Here is a 15,981-nt window from a genome sequence, read left to right as displayed (position 1 = left end):
AGGGCGGGCCGGGCTGAGGGCGGGGCCGGGCTGAGGGCGGGGCCGGGCTGAGGGCGGGCCGGGCTGAGGGCGGGGCCAGGCTGACCGGGCTGAGGGCGGGGCCGGGCTGAGGGCGGGCCGGGCTGAGGGCGGGGCCGGGCTGACCGGGCTGAGGGCGGGGCCGGGCTGAGGGCGGGCCGGGCTGAGGGCGGGGCCGGGCTGAGGGGACTGACAGGTCTGAGGGGGCTGAGGGGGCTGAGGGCGGGCCGGGCTGGGCTGAGGGCGGGCCGGGCTGGGCTGAGGGCGGGCCGGGCTGGGCTGAGGGCGGGCCGGGCTGGGCTGAGGGCGGGCCGGGCTGGGCTGAGGGCGGGCCGGGCTGGGCTGAGGGCGGGCGGATGTTGGGGCTGTTCCTGCCCCTGTGGATAAACTTACCTCAGCTGCGTCCTCCCCTGAGTTCTTCGGAGCGGCTCTGCTGGGAACGGTCCGGAAGCTGCGCGGGAGAATTAAAGTCATTTATGGTGGCAAGATCAAAGCACAGCGGGAGCGCTTCCGTAACCAGAGAGTAGCAGGATTCCCTTTAACCGCTGACGTTCTGTCAGAAATTTAGCACCGACCTCGTTGCACAACAAAATCATTCTATGAGGCTGCCTGTGAGAATGGCTTTTAAACAAATGCTTCCTGCTCGCTGTGTTTCCTTCCCAGGCCACTGTCAATGCTGATTCTCCTGTGTGCCTGTGTTGAGTCCGGCGGACATGGAGTTCATTTTCCCTCGGCAGCCTCACGGCTTTGCGTTGGTAGCTGCAGAGGTGTTGATAACACATAGCATGGATACTGTCTCTCCAACATTCTTCCCGCCAATGGCCTGGGGGTGGGCAAGATCCTGAGAGAGGATCCTGAGACGTCTGACCCAAATTACCCAAAGGGATATTCCATACCATGTGGCATCGGGTATAAAAACTAAGCAAAGGAGGAGGAAGCATTAGTTATTTACAGTGTTTGACTTCCACAGCAAGTGACAGAGCCCTAGGCAGCCTCTCATCATTGGCATCTGTGGGTGCAGAGCAGGAACTGAACTAGTAGTGGGTGCTGGCTTTCACTTGTTCTGTTTGCTAAATTCGTTTGTCTTTCATCTCAACTCAGGGATTGTTTTCCCCCTATGCTTAGATTTTCCATCTTTCTAACGACCTTACTTTTTGGTGGAAGCTGCCCATGTTGACTAATGCCTTTTAAGAACATTGGAAAGAACTTAATTTGGATGTAAAATCTGAAGAATTACAGCAAGTGTATCCAGCCCTGCATGCAACTGAATTTGAGTATATGCCCTGACATAGATAACTTTGAGATGTCCCCAGCATCTAAAAGGACTTATAAACAGTCACAGAATACTGAGACCTGATAATGATTTTTTTTTCTGCACTGGTTGCCAGTCTAACAAATTTATCAAATCATTGAGAAATTATGCAAATATGGTTTATTCTACACCTTAGTGGTTGAAAATTCAAGCTGTTCCATAGACCAACATGAATTTAATATAAATAGATTATAGAACACTGGTGGTCTTCAGAGCCAAAGGAAGGAAATTGTATTCAAACAGTTAAGAACACAAGTACTTTTATTAGTGTCATATCCTCACTGAAATAAAACAAACTAAAATGGACATGTTTAAATGAACCAGTTGGTGACCTGGTTTCGTAACATTATTGTATTTTTGCTTCTGCTTTCAGTTGGTGTACCATAAAAATACAGACTTGAATTTTATTGAGTTTTCATAGAAATTGGAAGTGCAACTAAAAGAGGAATGAAAATAAAATACACAGTCCGTATTTTACTGCTGGCAAGTTTATCTCAAGAAAACAAATAAGAATTTTCTGGAATGCAGAAGATGGATGTTCTGAGTGAACTGCCAGCCCCAGTGTTCTGACTTAGGCAACCTGAGCAGGTGTTTTGCCCATAGCAGAGAGGCAAAGTCTATCCTTGTTCCCATGAAATTAAATTGTTCTGGACTTTGATGTGTTACATGGAGTGGTTGCATCTTAAGAGTAAAGGTATTCAGGATTAAAGATTTCCACTTTAAAATGCCTCAGGAGGTAGCAGAGATACTGATACACATTTCACTCCTGCTTGGTTCCAGAGCAGTTCACCTGCAGTGTCAGGAGTCACAGCTGAGGGGTGCAGCAGGGACCTCAACGGGGCAAGTATCAAAGAATGCTGGAAAAGGTTAAACATCAGTCATCACACAAGAGTATCTAAGTCCATGCAAAAAAAAAAACCCTCTCATAAACGGCTACTGATTAAAGATAATTTATCAAGTAAATACCAAATAGAACCTGTTAATAATGCAGCAATTAAGACAGTATCAATTTCAATTAGTGATTTAGTATCATAGGCATCTTTTTCTAGACATGGTAAATGTTTTTATCTTGAGAATAATTAACTGTATGTCTAATAATCTCTTCAACTTTGATCTATTATTGAAATAGATATGTGATTATTCAGATATTACCATAGAAGACACGTTGCAAAATGAAAGTAAAACTAGCCTGAAGAGCACTATCAAAACCTCTTATATTAGAGGGGTTTGCAGGGCTTCAGGGAAATTGTACCCAATTGCAGTTCATCACAGGCTCAGACCTAAAATCAGCCAAGATGTTGATTTTGTCAAGGAGAGGTTGTAAATTTTGCCAGTTCAAAGACACTACAATCAGAACATGAATTGATTGGATAAGTTTTTGAGCCTCAGGGAAAGAAAATGGGGTTTTAGATAGGTTCTGAGTAGTCTTCATCTCCAGGTTGTTGGGCATAGAGATGAGCTAAGGACAGGAAAGGACTGCTGGGATAAAATGTGATTCTGCAAGTGTTTATGTGCCACTGTAACTTAAAGTGAAGGGATGCTTTCACAGAGTACAGAAATGCTTCCAGAATGAGCCTCCAAGCCTGCCTGAGAATTTAAAGTACAGACTAGAATGCAGGAAAGAAGAAATCCATGGGAAAAGATGAAATGGATGGTGCTTAATGGACCATCTGCAGGTTAGGAGATTGCTTCTGGAGGAAATAAAGAGATCAGAATAAAGAAGAAATCTGAGACACAAGAGGAGACATACAGATACTGGCACAGTATAGAGCTGTGTATAGCATTGGTTGTAAAAGTATGAAAGAAAAATATGTTTTCATTATCTTATTATCGTATAAAACTCAGTATAGGGGAGAAAGGTAGTGGGAATTATGGAGGAGATGTATGTGTGATCATTGAAACTGAAACCCAAACAAGAAAATAAAAAAATCCTTTAATCTTTGCTCTGCTTAGAAAAGATAAGAGCAGAACATCACACAATTTTATTGGTTTTGGTGTTCTTATGTTCCAATTACAATATAAAACAGTCTTGCTTTATTTAAATAGAAATGAGGTCAAAGTACTCTGTTAAGGTTCAGGATTTGTTTGCAGTATTTAACCTGGTTACCAAAAATACTTGCTGGAAAGGTGGGATTTAAAGCAAAAAGATTCTTAAAGCAAATGAAATTTGTTCTTAAATCACTATTCACATGGAAACATAGGTAAAGGAAAAGCACAAGTGTTCCTAGAAATATGCCTTTACTAGATTATTCTGCAAAAAACAGTAGTTGTACATGCTTTTTCACTAGTTATCTGGCAATGCTGTGCTATAGCAAAACAAATAATAGGTTTTTCTTATTTGCTGTCATGTTTGCAGCATTTGCCCATCTGTGTTAACTCTGTTAGGCAAATTGTAGCTGAAATTACATCTAAAAGAGTGTCCTCCAAAGCTGTTGCATTCCAAGGACAAATAGGTATCAGAGTTTAAAGAAAGCAAAGGAAATGGAGAAACTTGAGAGATGTGGCTTGAATATTATTCGAGAATGCAGTTCCATAAAAATATTAGTTTCAGGCTTGTTCTACCCATTTTTAGATTATGGTCTTGCTTGCATCCTCTGTAATCATTTAGAAGTTACCCATGAGGAAAATCTACTGGAGAACAGCTCTTCAGCATTAACTTTTATGTTAGAAGCCCTTTACAACTTTAAAAAGTCTATCCTTGAAAGTGAGTTTACCTAAATTACAGGAAATGAAGGGCTTAGTGAAGGAGGAGACCATGGAAGGACATAATATCAAACAATTGTTTCAAGGTTTGAGGGATTTTTTTTTTGCTTTAAATTACCTGTGAAGTCCCTGTGGACATCCCCTATTCTACTGCAGAATGCAAAATAAACTGAATAGTTTCAGTCTAACAGCTATTGTTTTATACCTACTGTAATCTGAAATAAATGCACGTGGTAGTATTAGACTTAGCAACTTTGAACCCCAAAACCTGTAGGGCAGCCTTAAGCCCTGGGGAACAAAGGGCCCTTGGCATAAGCAGGTCACAGTGAGGTAACAGTTTGAGGCAAAGTAGTGTGCAGCTCATCACTGCGTAGGCTGTTAAAGCCTGAAGCATTACTCTTCATAGAAGCATAGGTTGGGTTGGCCTTAAAACCATCTAGTTCCAGTCCCTCAGCATGGACAGGGACACCTTCCCCTGGACCAGGTTGCTCAGGGCTCCATCCCTTCTGGAGTCATCTGTGCCTGTGTGGCACTTGGCTGTCCTGAGCAGTAGGAGTGTCTTGCACAGGATGAACCAGTGAGGATATCCCCAGAACTGCACACATGGCTGAAGCATCTCCTGAGTTGTTTCATCATGCAGCACAGCACTCAGTTAAACCAGCACTGTTTTGTTCTACCTCAAGGACAGAGGGGAGCAGCTTTGTGATTGCTCAGCACTGCATACAGTGGATACACTAATTTTAACTGGTGTCCCAGTACTGCAAATCTGTTCTGCCCCTTGTCAGCCAGAGCACCTGTGAACTATCCATGACAAAACTGTGGGTTTGCTTTAAATAGACCACTTTGTGTTAGCAGCCTAAGCTAAGAATATTTCCTTCTTACTAATAAAAAACATAGTTTGAAAGTTGGCTGCAATAAAACAGGGAACATCATCATGGATACTCTAGTCAGAGTATAGTCAGTACCTCAGCAATAGCTGGTGGGCAGAGCAGCCTGCAGTTGTCGAAAGTAATTTCCAAGACAAATGTTTTTCAAGCTCACTTTTAGCTCCAGATCTTGGGAACTGAACTGTACTTTAAAGAGCTTTTGCTGCACAGCCAGAGGAGATGGGGTGAAACAGCTTAATATGGTTTCCTTTTCCAGGCTTGTTTTTATCCTTGTATAGAAGATACTGGCAATCCACAACTCTAACTCATATGGGTGCAAAGTAAGATGTGAAGATTTTAAAAACGACTTCATTTAATTTCCTAAGAGAAGCACTTTTTGATTCTGGAGATTTGATACTGGAAAGCGTCATTGCCCAGTGGAGCAGCTGGAGGACTTGTCTTTCTGTGCCAACACTGAATTCTTTTGGCAATTTCTCTCTGAACATTGCAATATTTGTATGGCAGGAGGCCACAGATTATTGAAAAATGTTTCTGTAGCAGATTTGATTCAATAAAAATAAGGTTTACTAGAGATCATGTTTGACTACTTGATAGGTATGACTAGTAGGTTTATTCATATCTTCACCATGGAAAGCATTCTTAATGACCCCATCTTTTGAGAAATCCTGTTTTGGAGATGTGACAAGGTAAGGATTTTTTCCTTATGACTCTGGAGAACTAAGGTAAGTCTCCTGATATTGACTCAAACTTCAAACTTCTTCACACCCATGACTTAACAATCTTCATTTTTTATTTTCTGTTCAGCAGGTACAAACCAAAGATAGCAACTGATAAATCACATATCTTTCAGCAGGTTGGTGCAGTTGTCCTTGAGTATGGTAACTTTTTATCTAAAGGCATTAATTTATGTATAATGTTCTTTAAATTTTACTTCCTGCAGCCCATTTCCTCATCTTGTTCTGGGTGCATCTTTCTACCAGACACATTTTTAATGTCTCACACATGTATTTCTTTCCTCTCAATATTCCATTCAGATGAGAAATCAGCAGAACTTAGTCATTATTCTCTTTGTTAGACTTGACATGATTGCACTCACACAGGAGCCATAGCTGCAATTTTTTGTCATGCTTTATCACAACAGATAAATAAATTGCTTTCTGTGGTGCTGAGTCCCCAAGTCCTTTGCCATATCTGTACCCAGTTCTCATATGGGTTGTTGACTCTGGGTTGAGTCAACAGCGAAATTCCTTGCTGCAGTCAGGTAAGATCTTAATCTGAGCAGATCTAATAGTGCACAGCTGATATGATCAGCTGATGGGGATGGGCATCATCAAAGTAAGTGTGTGGTGGGATTGGAAAAGATAGTACATGCTCATTTGACTTATCCTGATTTGTGAAAACAATTAGTAGTCTGTTGAAAGTTTCAACAGTGATTTAGTCAGTTCCTGTGTTGTCAAAATCTCATGCTGAGAACAGTATTTGATGGTGCAGTGTCATGTTTTTTGTTGCTTTTCTAAATAATTCTGAATCATCACAGTAGAGAGGATGTTTTCAAAAATCAGCATGTCATTTAAATTTCATATTCAAAATCTGCCATTAGCCTTGCTCTTTCCTATGCTACCAGCTTTGCCAGATATACTGGTTAAAATTACCAGGAGAAAAGTCGAAACAAATTTGTTGCTTTTACATCATCATCATCATATTTCAGTTACTGAAAATATTTGGGTGACTAGAAATTTTATACAATACAAAGCAACAGAGACTATGGCTTTTGGGTAATAGTGGTCAAAGCTATGACGTTCTAGAATTTGTATGGTTATATTCATAAGGCAGTTTTCAGAACTTAATACAAATTCATAGATGATGCTAACAACACTGTTAATGATGCTGTCGCTCTGAAATTCAGAACAAGGTCACTGCAAGCCTTTATTGAGACCGTCTCCTTAATACAAGGCTAATTATTTCTCTGTGGAACAGTCTGTGATAATAATCATCATGCTTTTCTATGGAAAAGAAAGAGAGCATGCAGGAGTTGAATTAATATTTAGCAGCCGAGAAATGCCACAGAAACAAAATCAGCTAATTTAGATATGTTTTGTATTGATTTCCTGCCTACTAGATAACAGCAAATATTTTTGCATGCTACTTTATGTCATTCATTATTTAAATAACTTGGTGTTGTTGTTGTTGGCGTAACTATACAAGTAGAGACTCAAGAGCAAGTACTTGATTTTTTTTCTTGATATTAAGAAATAGAGATTGGGCAAAATGAGAAGTCATATACAACCAGTAGATGATACTTCCTCAAACAATTTTTCTTCTGAGAAATATCGCTGAGGTTTAATACTTGTAACATTCTCCTGTGGGAATGATTTCTCCTTGGAACTTCGGAGGGGTTAAAAAGGAGGATTTATTTCAGATACTCTTTCTGCAATCCATGATTTAAAGCTTCTTTCTGTTAAAATCAAGCATAAGAATGGTCTGTGATGCCTGGTAAAATTGATAGCTCCACTGTATTTTAAATTTCTGTTGTTCTGTCTGACTATGTATGACTCAGTACCATTGCTAAAAGTCTCTGCCTTTCATCAAGTCTGTGTGCCAAGTCATTATTACATGGATGCATCTTTACTAAGGGGAAGGAGCCCAAGAATACAAATAAAACCTGAGTGAGTTAGAAAATGGATGGTGAGTTTGTTTTTTTTTTTTGTTCAGGATCCTATGCGTAAGTCCTCTGATAAATCTGTCTGATAGCATTTTACATCTTAACCAGTAATTTCAGTTTGTTGACTGAAGAGAATAGTTATACTAGTTAGACTGCAACTTCAGTTTGCATATTCTTCATAAAAAAATTCAAATGAATGTAAAAATACTAATTAATTAGCCAAATACTTAACATCGTGGACCCAATATTCTTACCTGATAATAAACTGTAATTTATGGAGCTAAGATTAAGACAGAGAAGCAAAGTTTTATATTGCTAAAGGTCTATAATATGTGGCTACTATAGGGTAATTTAAAGCAAAATTCCAGAAATGTATTTTTTAACTTTTTACTTCCAAGAAGTCTTATTTCAAGCGAGCTGAGGTTGTGACTTATGTGCAGATTTGCATTTTCAACTGTATTACACTGTTTGCATTACACTGAGACATTGTGGACTACAATAGAAAAATAAATTCTTTTGGGACACTCAGGGAAGTTTTATCTATGCTCATGAGGTTTCTCAAAAAGCAAAACATTTACGTAAATGTATTAAGCAGTGACAGCTTTAAGAAACAGTTCTGACATTATGCAGTGAAATATCTCAGTGGAGAAGTAAGACACATACACATTTCTGTTAACCATCAACTCCACTTTCAAAACTAATAAGTTGTGCCAGGAAGCATATTAATGAGACAAGCTTCTAGCAATGCCACAAAAGTCTATTTTTAACTATTGGGGTTTTATGCTTCAAATAAATGCATTTCTGCTATATCTTTTGGATCTCTACAGACGAGACAATACTTTTGTGCCATGTGTGTCAATGTGCAGGGCCCTAACTTGCCAGACACTGAATCCATCATCTGAAATGCACATATGTCTCCTTATTTACTTACTAATTCATCTGTTGCCTGTATGTACCAGATGATTCTGCAAGTCATGGGGCTGTGCATTCCAGAAGTTATTCAAAGGCAATGATACGCTGCAAAATAATGTTGAGTGACTATTTTTCCTTCAAAATCTACTCAGATCTGTATTTTCTGATATTAGTGATAAAATTTAAGTTTACTCCTTTTATCCTCACAGTTTAATACAGTTCAGGTGTGATAGTTACTGGGTGTTAGGTAGGTTAGACAGACTTTTTGTGTTTACACATCACTAAGACTATTAAATTACTTGTCTCTGCTATGAAAATTTGTTGACAGAAACAGTGTTGAGCTGATGTTTCTTAGGCATATTTACAAGATGAAGAGATTATGAAAGCTAAAAAAAAAAGCTGACCTTTGCTTAATTAACAGCACACGGAAGAAAGAATTGTGTATTCAAGAGCTAGTTTTTAATATTACTATTGTAATATAAATTGAAATAAGTTAATGTACAGGGCCATGTTACAAAAATATACTGCCTCTTCCATAGCCTTCTGGTACTTTTGTTGTAAATATGAGCCTTCAGAAGGTATGTAGGGTCACTTACCTGATTCTGGCTTTGTTTTACTGTGGTCTCAACCACCTGGAAGGCAGGGCCTTCGACTGACTGCAGACTCCTCTGTTCTAGCCAAAGAACAGCTCTGTGAACCCTCTTGGGAACTCCACCATGTTTCAAGTGCAGTAGTCCTCTTCTGGTGCCTCAAAATTTTTGGCAACAGGCATAATCAGCCTTTCTGAGGAGTAGGGGTCTCCTTGGAACGAGCTGATTGCTGTATGTGTGTCCATCAGTCCTGACATACACAATGCACATCCTGGTTGCGTGCCCAGTTCTGTGCCGTCCATCTCCTTGTGGCTGCTTGGCAAGGGGGTGGCTGTAAGTGGTCAGCACTCCCTGAGCAAGTCATCAGCTTTAGCAGCTTCCAGATGACAACATTTTTGGGAAAGAGAGCAGTGGAGAGTGAGTCACAGCCCTAATGAAGCAGCCTGCTTGGGCACCTTCCTCTTTGAGATACTTGAAATGAAAAGGGTCATTGGTCAAATGAGTGAAAGTCAAGGGAGATCCTTGACAGTTATTGCCCATAATGACACTGCTCTTGTCACCATTACTGTTGTGGGTCTGGTGGAGGTCAGGTACAGCAGAGGATTGAGGAAGAGGGAAATTCATTCTTGTGAAGATACACAAATGGCCAGGAATCTGCACTTGTGCAAGTGGAAACTTGAGGATGTGCCCCACACATGACTTGTGGGATCTCCATCAGTAGCCCTCACTAAGACAATACTCCAGCCAGCATGAGCACAGCTGTGTAATGTTTTACTTCCCTCAGGAGCTGTAAAAACTCTCTCTCTCATACACACACACAAACAAACACACACACGCACACACACATGTTTCTCCTCTGGCTTTTCTGGCTTTTTTGTGGCTCAGCAGCTGGTCACTATGTCCTCACATGCACAGGAGCCCTCCCTGTGAGCAGGGCTGTCCTGCAGGGGGAAAGGCACTGCCGACACCCCAGGGCAGCTGCTGTGTGAGTTGACTCCCAAAGCAGCAGCAGTATGGTCATGTTGGTGTGTCATTCATCTCCCCTAGATAGTTCCTCCGAGGTGACTTCTTCATAATTACGTCTCCATAATTATTTCCTTCCCCGGTGTGGCGTAGGGAGGCACACACTGCCCCAAATGCCATGGGAGGAGTTCTGTGTTACCTACTGCTGCTGTATGCCTGGCACTTGGGAAAAGCCAGGATGACAGGGAGAGGGAGGGGAGGGAAAGGACCTAAAGGTGTGTTCCTTCAACACCTCCCGCTTGACAGTTGAGCCCTGCTTTTACCATGGTCAAGTGTCACAGGGGACCAAGTTACAGGGTGAATCAAACTCTATATTTAGGAAGAACAACTGGAAGCTATGACAGGAATTCCCTTTTACACTTCGCTTCTCTGCCGAGTCCCACTCCAGCCTGGAGCAGCACTCAGTGCCGTCCAGGCTGAAAGCATCGGAGCTATTTCAGACACATTAAAAGGGTCACAGTCAATACCTCAGCTGGTAGAAGAAGGTACCTCTTTCAGCATCAAAAGGAGGTGTGCATACTCACCTGACGGTTTGGAACTTTTTTTATATAAGTAAATAAGTTAGCTAATCTTTAAAGGGTCAATTAAAATCTTGAAAGACCCTCATGAAAACTCTTTGGTAATTTCTGTGAGTTTTCTACAACAGTTGTGGGTTTCTGCCTATTTTAGTGTCTCGTGCAGTGTATCAGAGTATTCTGAGCAGACTGCTATTGCTTCATAGTCTGTGGGGATCTAAAGATTTAAAACAAAAAGTCACTTAATTAACCCCATGACTCATAAGAAGTGTGTATGAGTTTGAATATTGTAGTACATAGGCAGATGCTTATTGTTTTTATATGTTATTTATAGTTAGTGAAATATTACATTATGGTTTTGATGTAAGAGAGGTTCCTTTCACTAAGCTTAACAGGCAACTGTAGCAAAGATTATTGTGTATGTATTACAGAAAATGTGACCACATTTGCCTAGGGCTTGTAGTAAGTTTTCATGTAACAGGCTGAAAGCTGCAGAGAAGGGGTTTCTCTTCTTTCATTGTACTGGCTGGGTCTCAGTCGTGTAGTTCCTGTCAAAGCCTTTTAATAAGATAATACACTGCAGTTCTGTCTCTAAAGTGCCCTGATGCCGTTCATGCAGTGGGGGGAGAGGACAACTTCCAGCTGGGGCAGGGGGAGGGCTCTTGCTGTTGTCTGTGTGCTACTGTACATCTCTTGTGTGCATTACAAAAGATGGCATTATGATATCTCATGGTATTTAACGCAAATTGAATAAATCAGCTTATTATCTTGCTGCAGCCCTGTCAGAAATTATTTTTAGCAGAGAGATAGAAGATAGGTTCCTTTGTTTTACAAAATTTTGCTTCAAAACACTCATTTGTTTCACTGCAGTAGTCCTGTATTTCACAAGTAGTCCTGCTCGTGAGTACTTTCACTGCAAATCGAGGGAATTTGCAAGGGAAGGCTGCCATAAACCAGCCCCAAACTGAACTAACCTTGCCACTACTTTCTAAGTTTGGCTCAGCATGCAGCCCATAAAAGGTAAAAGGTAAGGTGTGGGGAGGCCAAAAAGATACTGGGGAATACAGGCTGTGTGTCTGCATTTCTCTGCCTGCCAGAGACGTGAAATCCTGCTGTGGAAATGAGGGTGAAGTGGGATTTTTTCAAGTTTGCAGAGCTGATTGGAATACCAGAAATAACTTAATACCATCAGTGCAGCACTCTTGACTCTCTCTCTGAGACACATGGTGAAAGAACAAAGGAATTTATAAAAGTTAACTAATCACTTCAGTAATGGATGCTTCTGCAATCTAAGGTTTATTTTCCTGTGGCTGATGGTCAGTATTGCTCTGTAAGGAAATTCAGGGAAGGGAGGGAAAGGGAAAGAGCCAGAGATCTATTTTTACTCAGTAGTGTGCTGTTGTCCTGATTTCTCTGGCGGTAATGAGGACAGCACGGTCTGGTAGGAAAATCACCTCCTCCAAAGCAGTCCTACACAATTGTATCATGCATCCATTTAGGAACCGGTGTCTGATTGCAGCAGTTTCGAACGCCGACTGCTTGTGAACCCAGAGCACCTCGCTGAGGAGCACTAAGGCTGTGCTTGCTTTAGAGCTAAGGCTCAGGGTAAATCCTTGCCGTTTATCTCTAAGTGGCCCAAGAGGTGTTTTTGCAGTGTATAGGCATGCAAGATGAAGTACATCTTGGCAAGAATTTCTTTGTGACAGTCCTTGGGAAGTAGATCCACTGTGTTTCAAGCTGCTTAATGTTATTTTCCTGTGGGTTTGTTTCCATTTTTCATTCTGATTAGGAAGATGAGAAGTTGATTAAAATTTAATTAAACATTCTGTATTATGACTCCTATCTTCCCAGTCAGTTGGGGGATTGTTTTGTGTTTATTTTGGAATACAATCACTGATGAACGGAACAGTTATTTATATGCCTAATAAAGATATTCAAAAATAGAGGAGACAGAGTGTTATAAATACGTTTGTGTTTTTGAAATCTGTTTGAATGAATATCAGTGGCTGAGATTGCATCCCCTAAAGTGAATTCTGAAGTTTTCTAAACTCCCTCTCATTTTAAGATTGTATATATAAAACCACAATACAAAACTTGTTAAAAGAATATTGGTTTTATTTTGCATGGTGGGATTTTTTTCTGATTTAATTATTTAGTGCAGGCAATTAAAACCCAAAGCAGTTTATGAACATGATTGTTCTCTGACTGAATGCTGTGTTGGTTTGCTGTGTTTGGATAGCACTTTTTGCAGCTGAGAGTGTGACCAGAGGGAGACCTCTAATGGCAGGTCATTTGTACTTTTAATTCTGCTCAGCACCGTACACAGATTTAAAACTGGTGTGAGAATATGAAGGAGGAAGTCTTCTCGACAGTCCCAGCAATACAGTTTCAGGCTGATATTGCTGATATTCCAAGCTGAAGCCAAACTACAACTCATCTATGTTTCTTGGGGACTGCCTAATGTGGCAGTTATACTCTTTGGAGTACCCAAGTCTTTGACACACTTTTAATTTCTCAGTGTTTTTCTGCTGTTCTCTCCTATGTGATTTATTTCTGTTCTCATTACTTCCCTTCCTATCTAAGATTAAATACAGTATCAAAAATATGCTGTAGTTTGGTGGTGATTAGTGACTTCTCTGGTGACTTCATTTCTCAGCTTTTAGAACAAGTACCTTACTTTATATTATAATAGTTAAATAACAAGACTTTGATGAAAGTCTAGTTCAGTTAAAATCTAACTTCTCAGTGAGAGAATAAAAGGCTGAGATGGTGTTTCAAACAATCTGCTAATAAATTGTCTTCCTTTTTATTTTGGTGTATTTCCCTTTGCTATTGTATATTAATACTGTATCAATCCGTATTTCTCCACCTGCATAAAATTATATGGAAAAATATGTTATTTTATCTTATTGCTAAAGATATTGCTAAAGCAATATCTTACTGCTAAAGAAAATTGATGAATCTATATGATCTGAAACTTTGAAGAGAGGCTGCTTTGTGCACTAGCAATTGTCAAGGAGAGCTTTTCTGTTTGACCATCTTCATCACTTTCATCCACAGGCATTAAAGGTTTGCAAGGATTTGTGAGTCAGAAAATGTTATGTCTGCATTTATCAATATTTTCTAACAAGTTATGTTTTATTTGAGAGAAGGCCTAAACTGAGTCAAAGTTCTAATAATTCCCACAAACATACTGTGACAGGGGTAATCATACACTGTTTATCCTCAAAAGCTTTTCTTAATTCTTACTCATTTTACAGTGCTGTTAGGGTTTGAGAGATTCCTTATCTCTACTCATTATTGTTTTTAATGTGAAAGAGATAGCTTCATTTGTGGCTATGAAAGATTAATTGGTGAAGCTCAGGTGTTCTGTCTCCTTCTGATATCAGAAGGAATAACTAAGCAACTTGGAAACTGAGATGGAAACAGGAGCTGGGCGGATGAAATGGATGCCTGTCAAGAGGCAGCATGGGTTAAGTTCTAGCTTATCTTCCACAGCTATCAGAATGTCAGAGCCTGTAACACTTTCCAATTTTGCTTGCAGGGATAAGCCTCTGTCGTAAAAATGTCAAAACAACCAGCATCACATGTCAAAGCCATTCAGGTAAGAGATAGCATTTATGTTTTTAATATAATAAAATAATAAATCTCGATCTCCATTGCTTGGCAGACTGCATTTTTACTCAGGCAAAGGACCATAGAGTGCTAGCTGGGGTTATTCTGTTAAAGTGAAAAGCTTGGTAGATAGGAAAGCACTGAAAAAGTGTGACCTGGAGATCATCTTTTGATCTGAGCTGATAAAAAACTGGATCAGATAGGTTCATTAATCACTTGTTTGCATGGTCTTTGCAGTGTTAGGTTATGCCTGTCGGAGAATCATCTAAGCAAAACATGGTGATGCATCTGCATAACTGTTAAGTAAAAAATAATTCCTGCAACCCTTAGATTTTCCACAAAGCCAATATAATGCTGGGAGAATTATAGGCTAAGAAGATAGCATGGGTATTGTGAAGTTTTTCATGTCTGCATTCCTTAAGGAGAAAACCCTTCAAGTTCAAATAATTGTTTAAGAAGCATTGTATTTAGAAGCCAAAGGAAAATGAGAAAAACATTGATCTTTTAATTTGAAAGGTTCTTGTCTGCCACATACCTCTTCAATGATATATGCTTATATAAGGATGGAGCTGATTGTTGTATACTTGTAAAAGAAGCAGCTGGAGAATTATCCTAACATCGTCATGAAGTAATGCCATGAAGAATGTGTTTAGTTCATGTTATCAGTGGTTCTTGTCAAAAGCCCAAAATATCTTCTGAACTGAAGAATCTCAGAGAATTCTCATGTATTTTGTAAAATGCACTTGCTATGAAATTTTACTACGAGTTCAAGTTGCCTTACCTAAGAAACACAAAATGGAATCTCTGAAGTCTTTGGTCTGTTTTCTTGGGATAATACTAATGCAATGGATTGGAGTATCAAGATTAATTACCCAGGGGCTAGGCAGCATACTGAACATGCAAGGCACTGTGAAAATGCAGATTCTCTTTATCATCATCATCACCATCATCATAATTGTCAATTCTGCCAAAATAGGCATGCAAACTACTGTACTCTAATTCTGTTGAAATTAGACAAAAAATGCCATTTTGTCAGCGTTGTGATTTCACTCAGTTCAAATTTTCATCTCTCTTTTACAATGACTATAGAAATACTTGTAGGATTAGTGAAAAAATATAGACCTTTAATAGCTGAAAAGTATTTATTTACATTTTGCATTTAAACTCCATAGGCACATAGAAACATTTGTAAGGAATTCATTGGTTTACATTTTTTTCTTACAGATGTAATGATAGGCTGCATTTTATTTCTAGGATGACTTCCAACTTCTAAATGTAAACAATGTTCCTAGGTTGTTCATTTAAAAATACAATAAATTTAAGCACAAAGTTTAATATTTTAAGAAACTTTAATTTTTGCAAAGCTAACTTGAATTGTGAGAAAAATTACAGCAAAAAATTAAAATATATCTATTAAGCATTGTGCCATAGGTGGTTCTAGTAAGGAGACTTGCACTTGAGTTGATGCTTATTACGCTTTGAGCATAAGAATTATGACTCAAAATGTCACATTACTTTTATGCAATATGATTCATATATGATGCTCCTTTGCTATTGTGTGCTGGTATAATGGGACTGGCGCGCCCTGGGGAGTGTACATCATGCTGCAGCAATGAGTGTAATCTCACTAGCTGAAGTGTCTCATGGTGTTCTGTGTCTGAAATGGCTTTTTTCTGACTGTACTAGATATAGACAAAAATGTTCACTTCCCAATAGCTACTAAATACATATGTGTGAGAGTTAA

At 39.6% G+C, this 15,981-nt stretch overlaps 1 protein-coding gene across 1 annotated transcript in view; it reads left to right on the top strand.

The window, feature by feature from the left end:
• Positions 1-10,478: 10,478 nt before the first annotated feature.
• SMPX (small muscle protein X-linked) overlaps positions 10,479-15,981 on the top strand; it is a 40,503-nt gene continuing 35,000 nt past the window's right edge. Inside the window, exons 1-2 of the mRNA XM_063393571.1 lie at positions 10,479-10,617; positions 14,167-14,226. Of these exons, the coding sequence (XP_063249641.1) occupies positions 14,188-14,226 (39 nt within the window). The 5' untranslated portion in view covers positions 10,479-10,617; positions 14,167-14,187. The remainder of the gene's footprint in view (positions 10,618-14,166; positions 14,227-15,981) is intronic.

Source organism: Prinia subflava, chromosome 3, assembly GCF_021018805.1.
Source record: "Prinia subflava isolate CZ2003 ecotype Zambia chromosome 3, Cam_Psub_1.2, whole genome shotgun sequence".
Classification (NCBI taxonomy): Eukaryota; Metazoa; Chordata; class Aves; order Passeriformes; family Cisticolidae; genus Prinia; species Prinia subflava.
The sequence above is the reverse complement of the archived record's forward strand: the minus strand, read 5'-3'. Positions and strand labels throughout refer to the sequence as shown.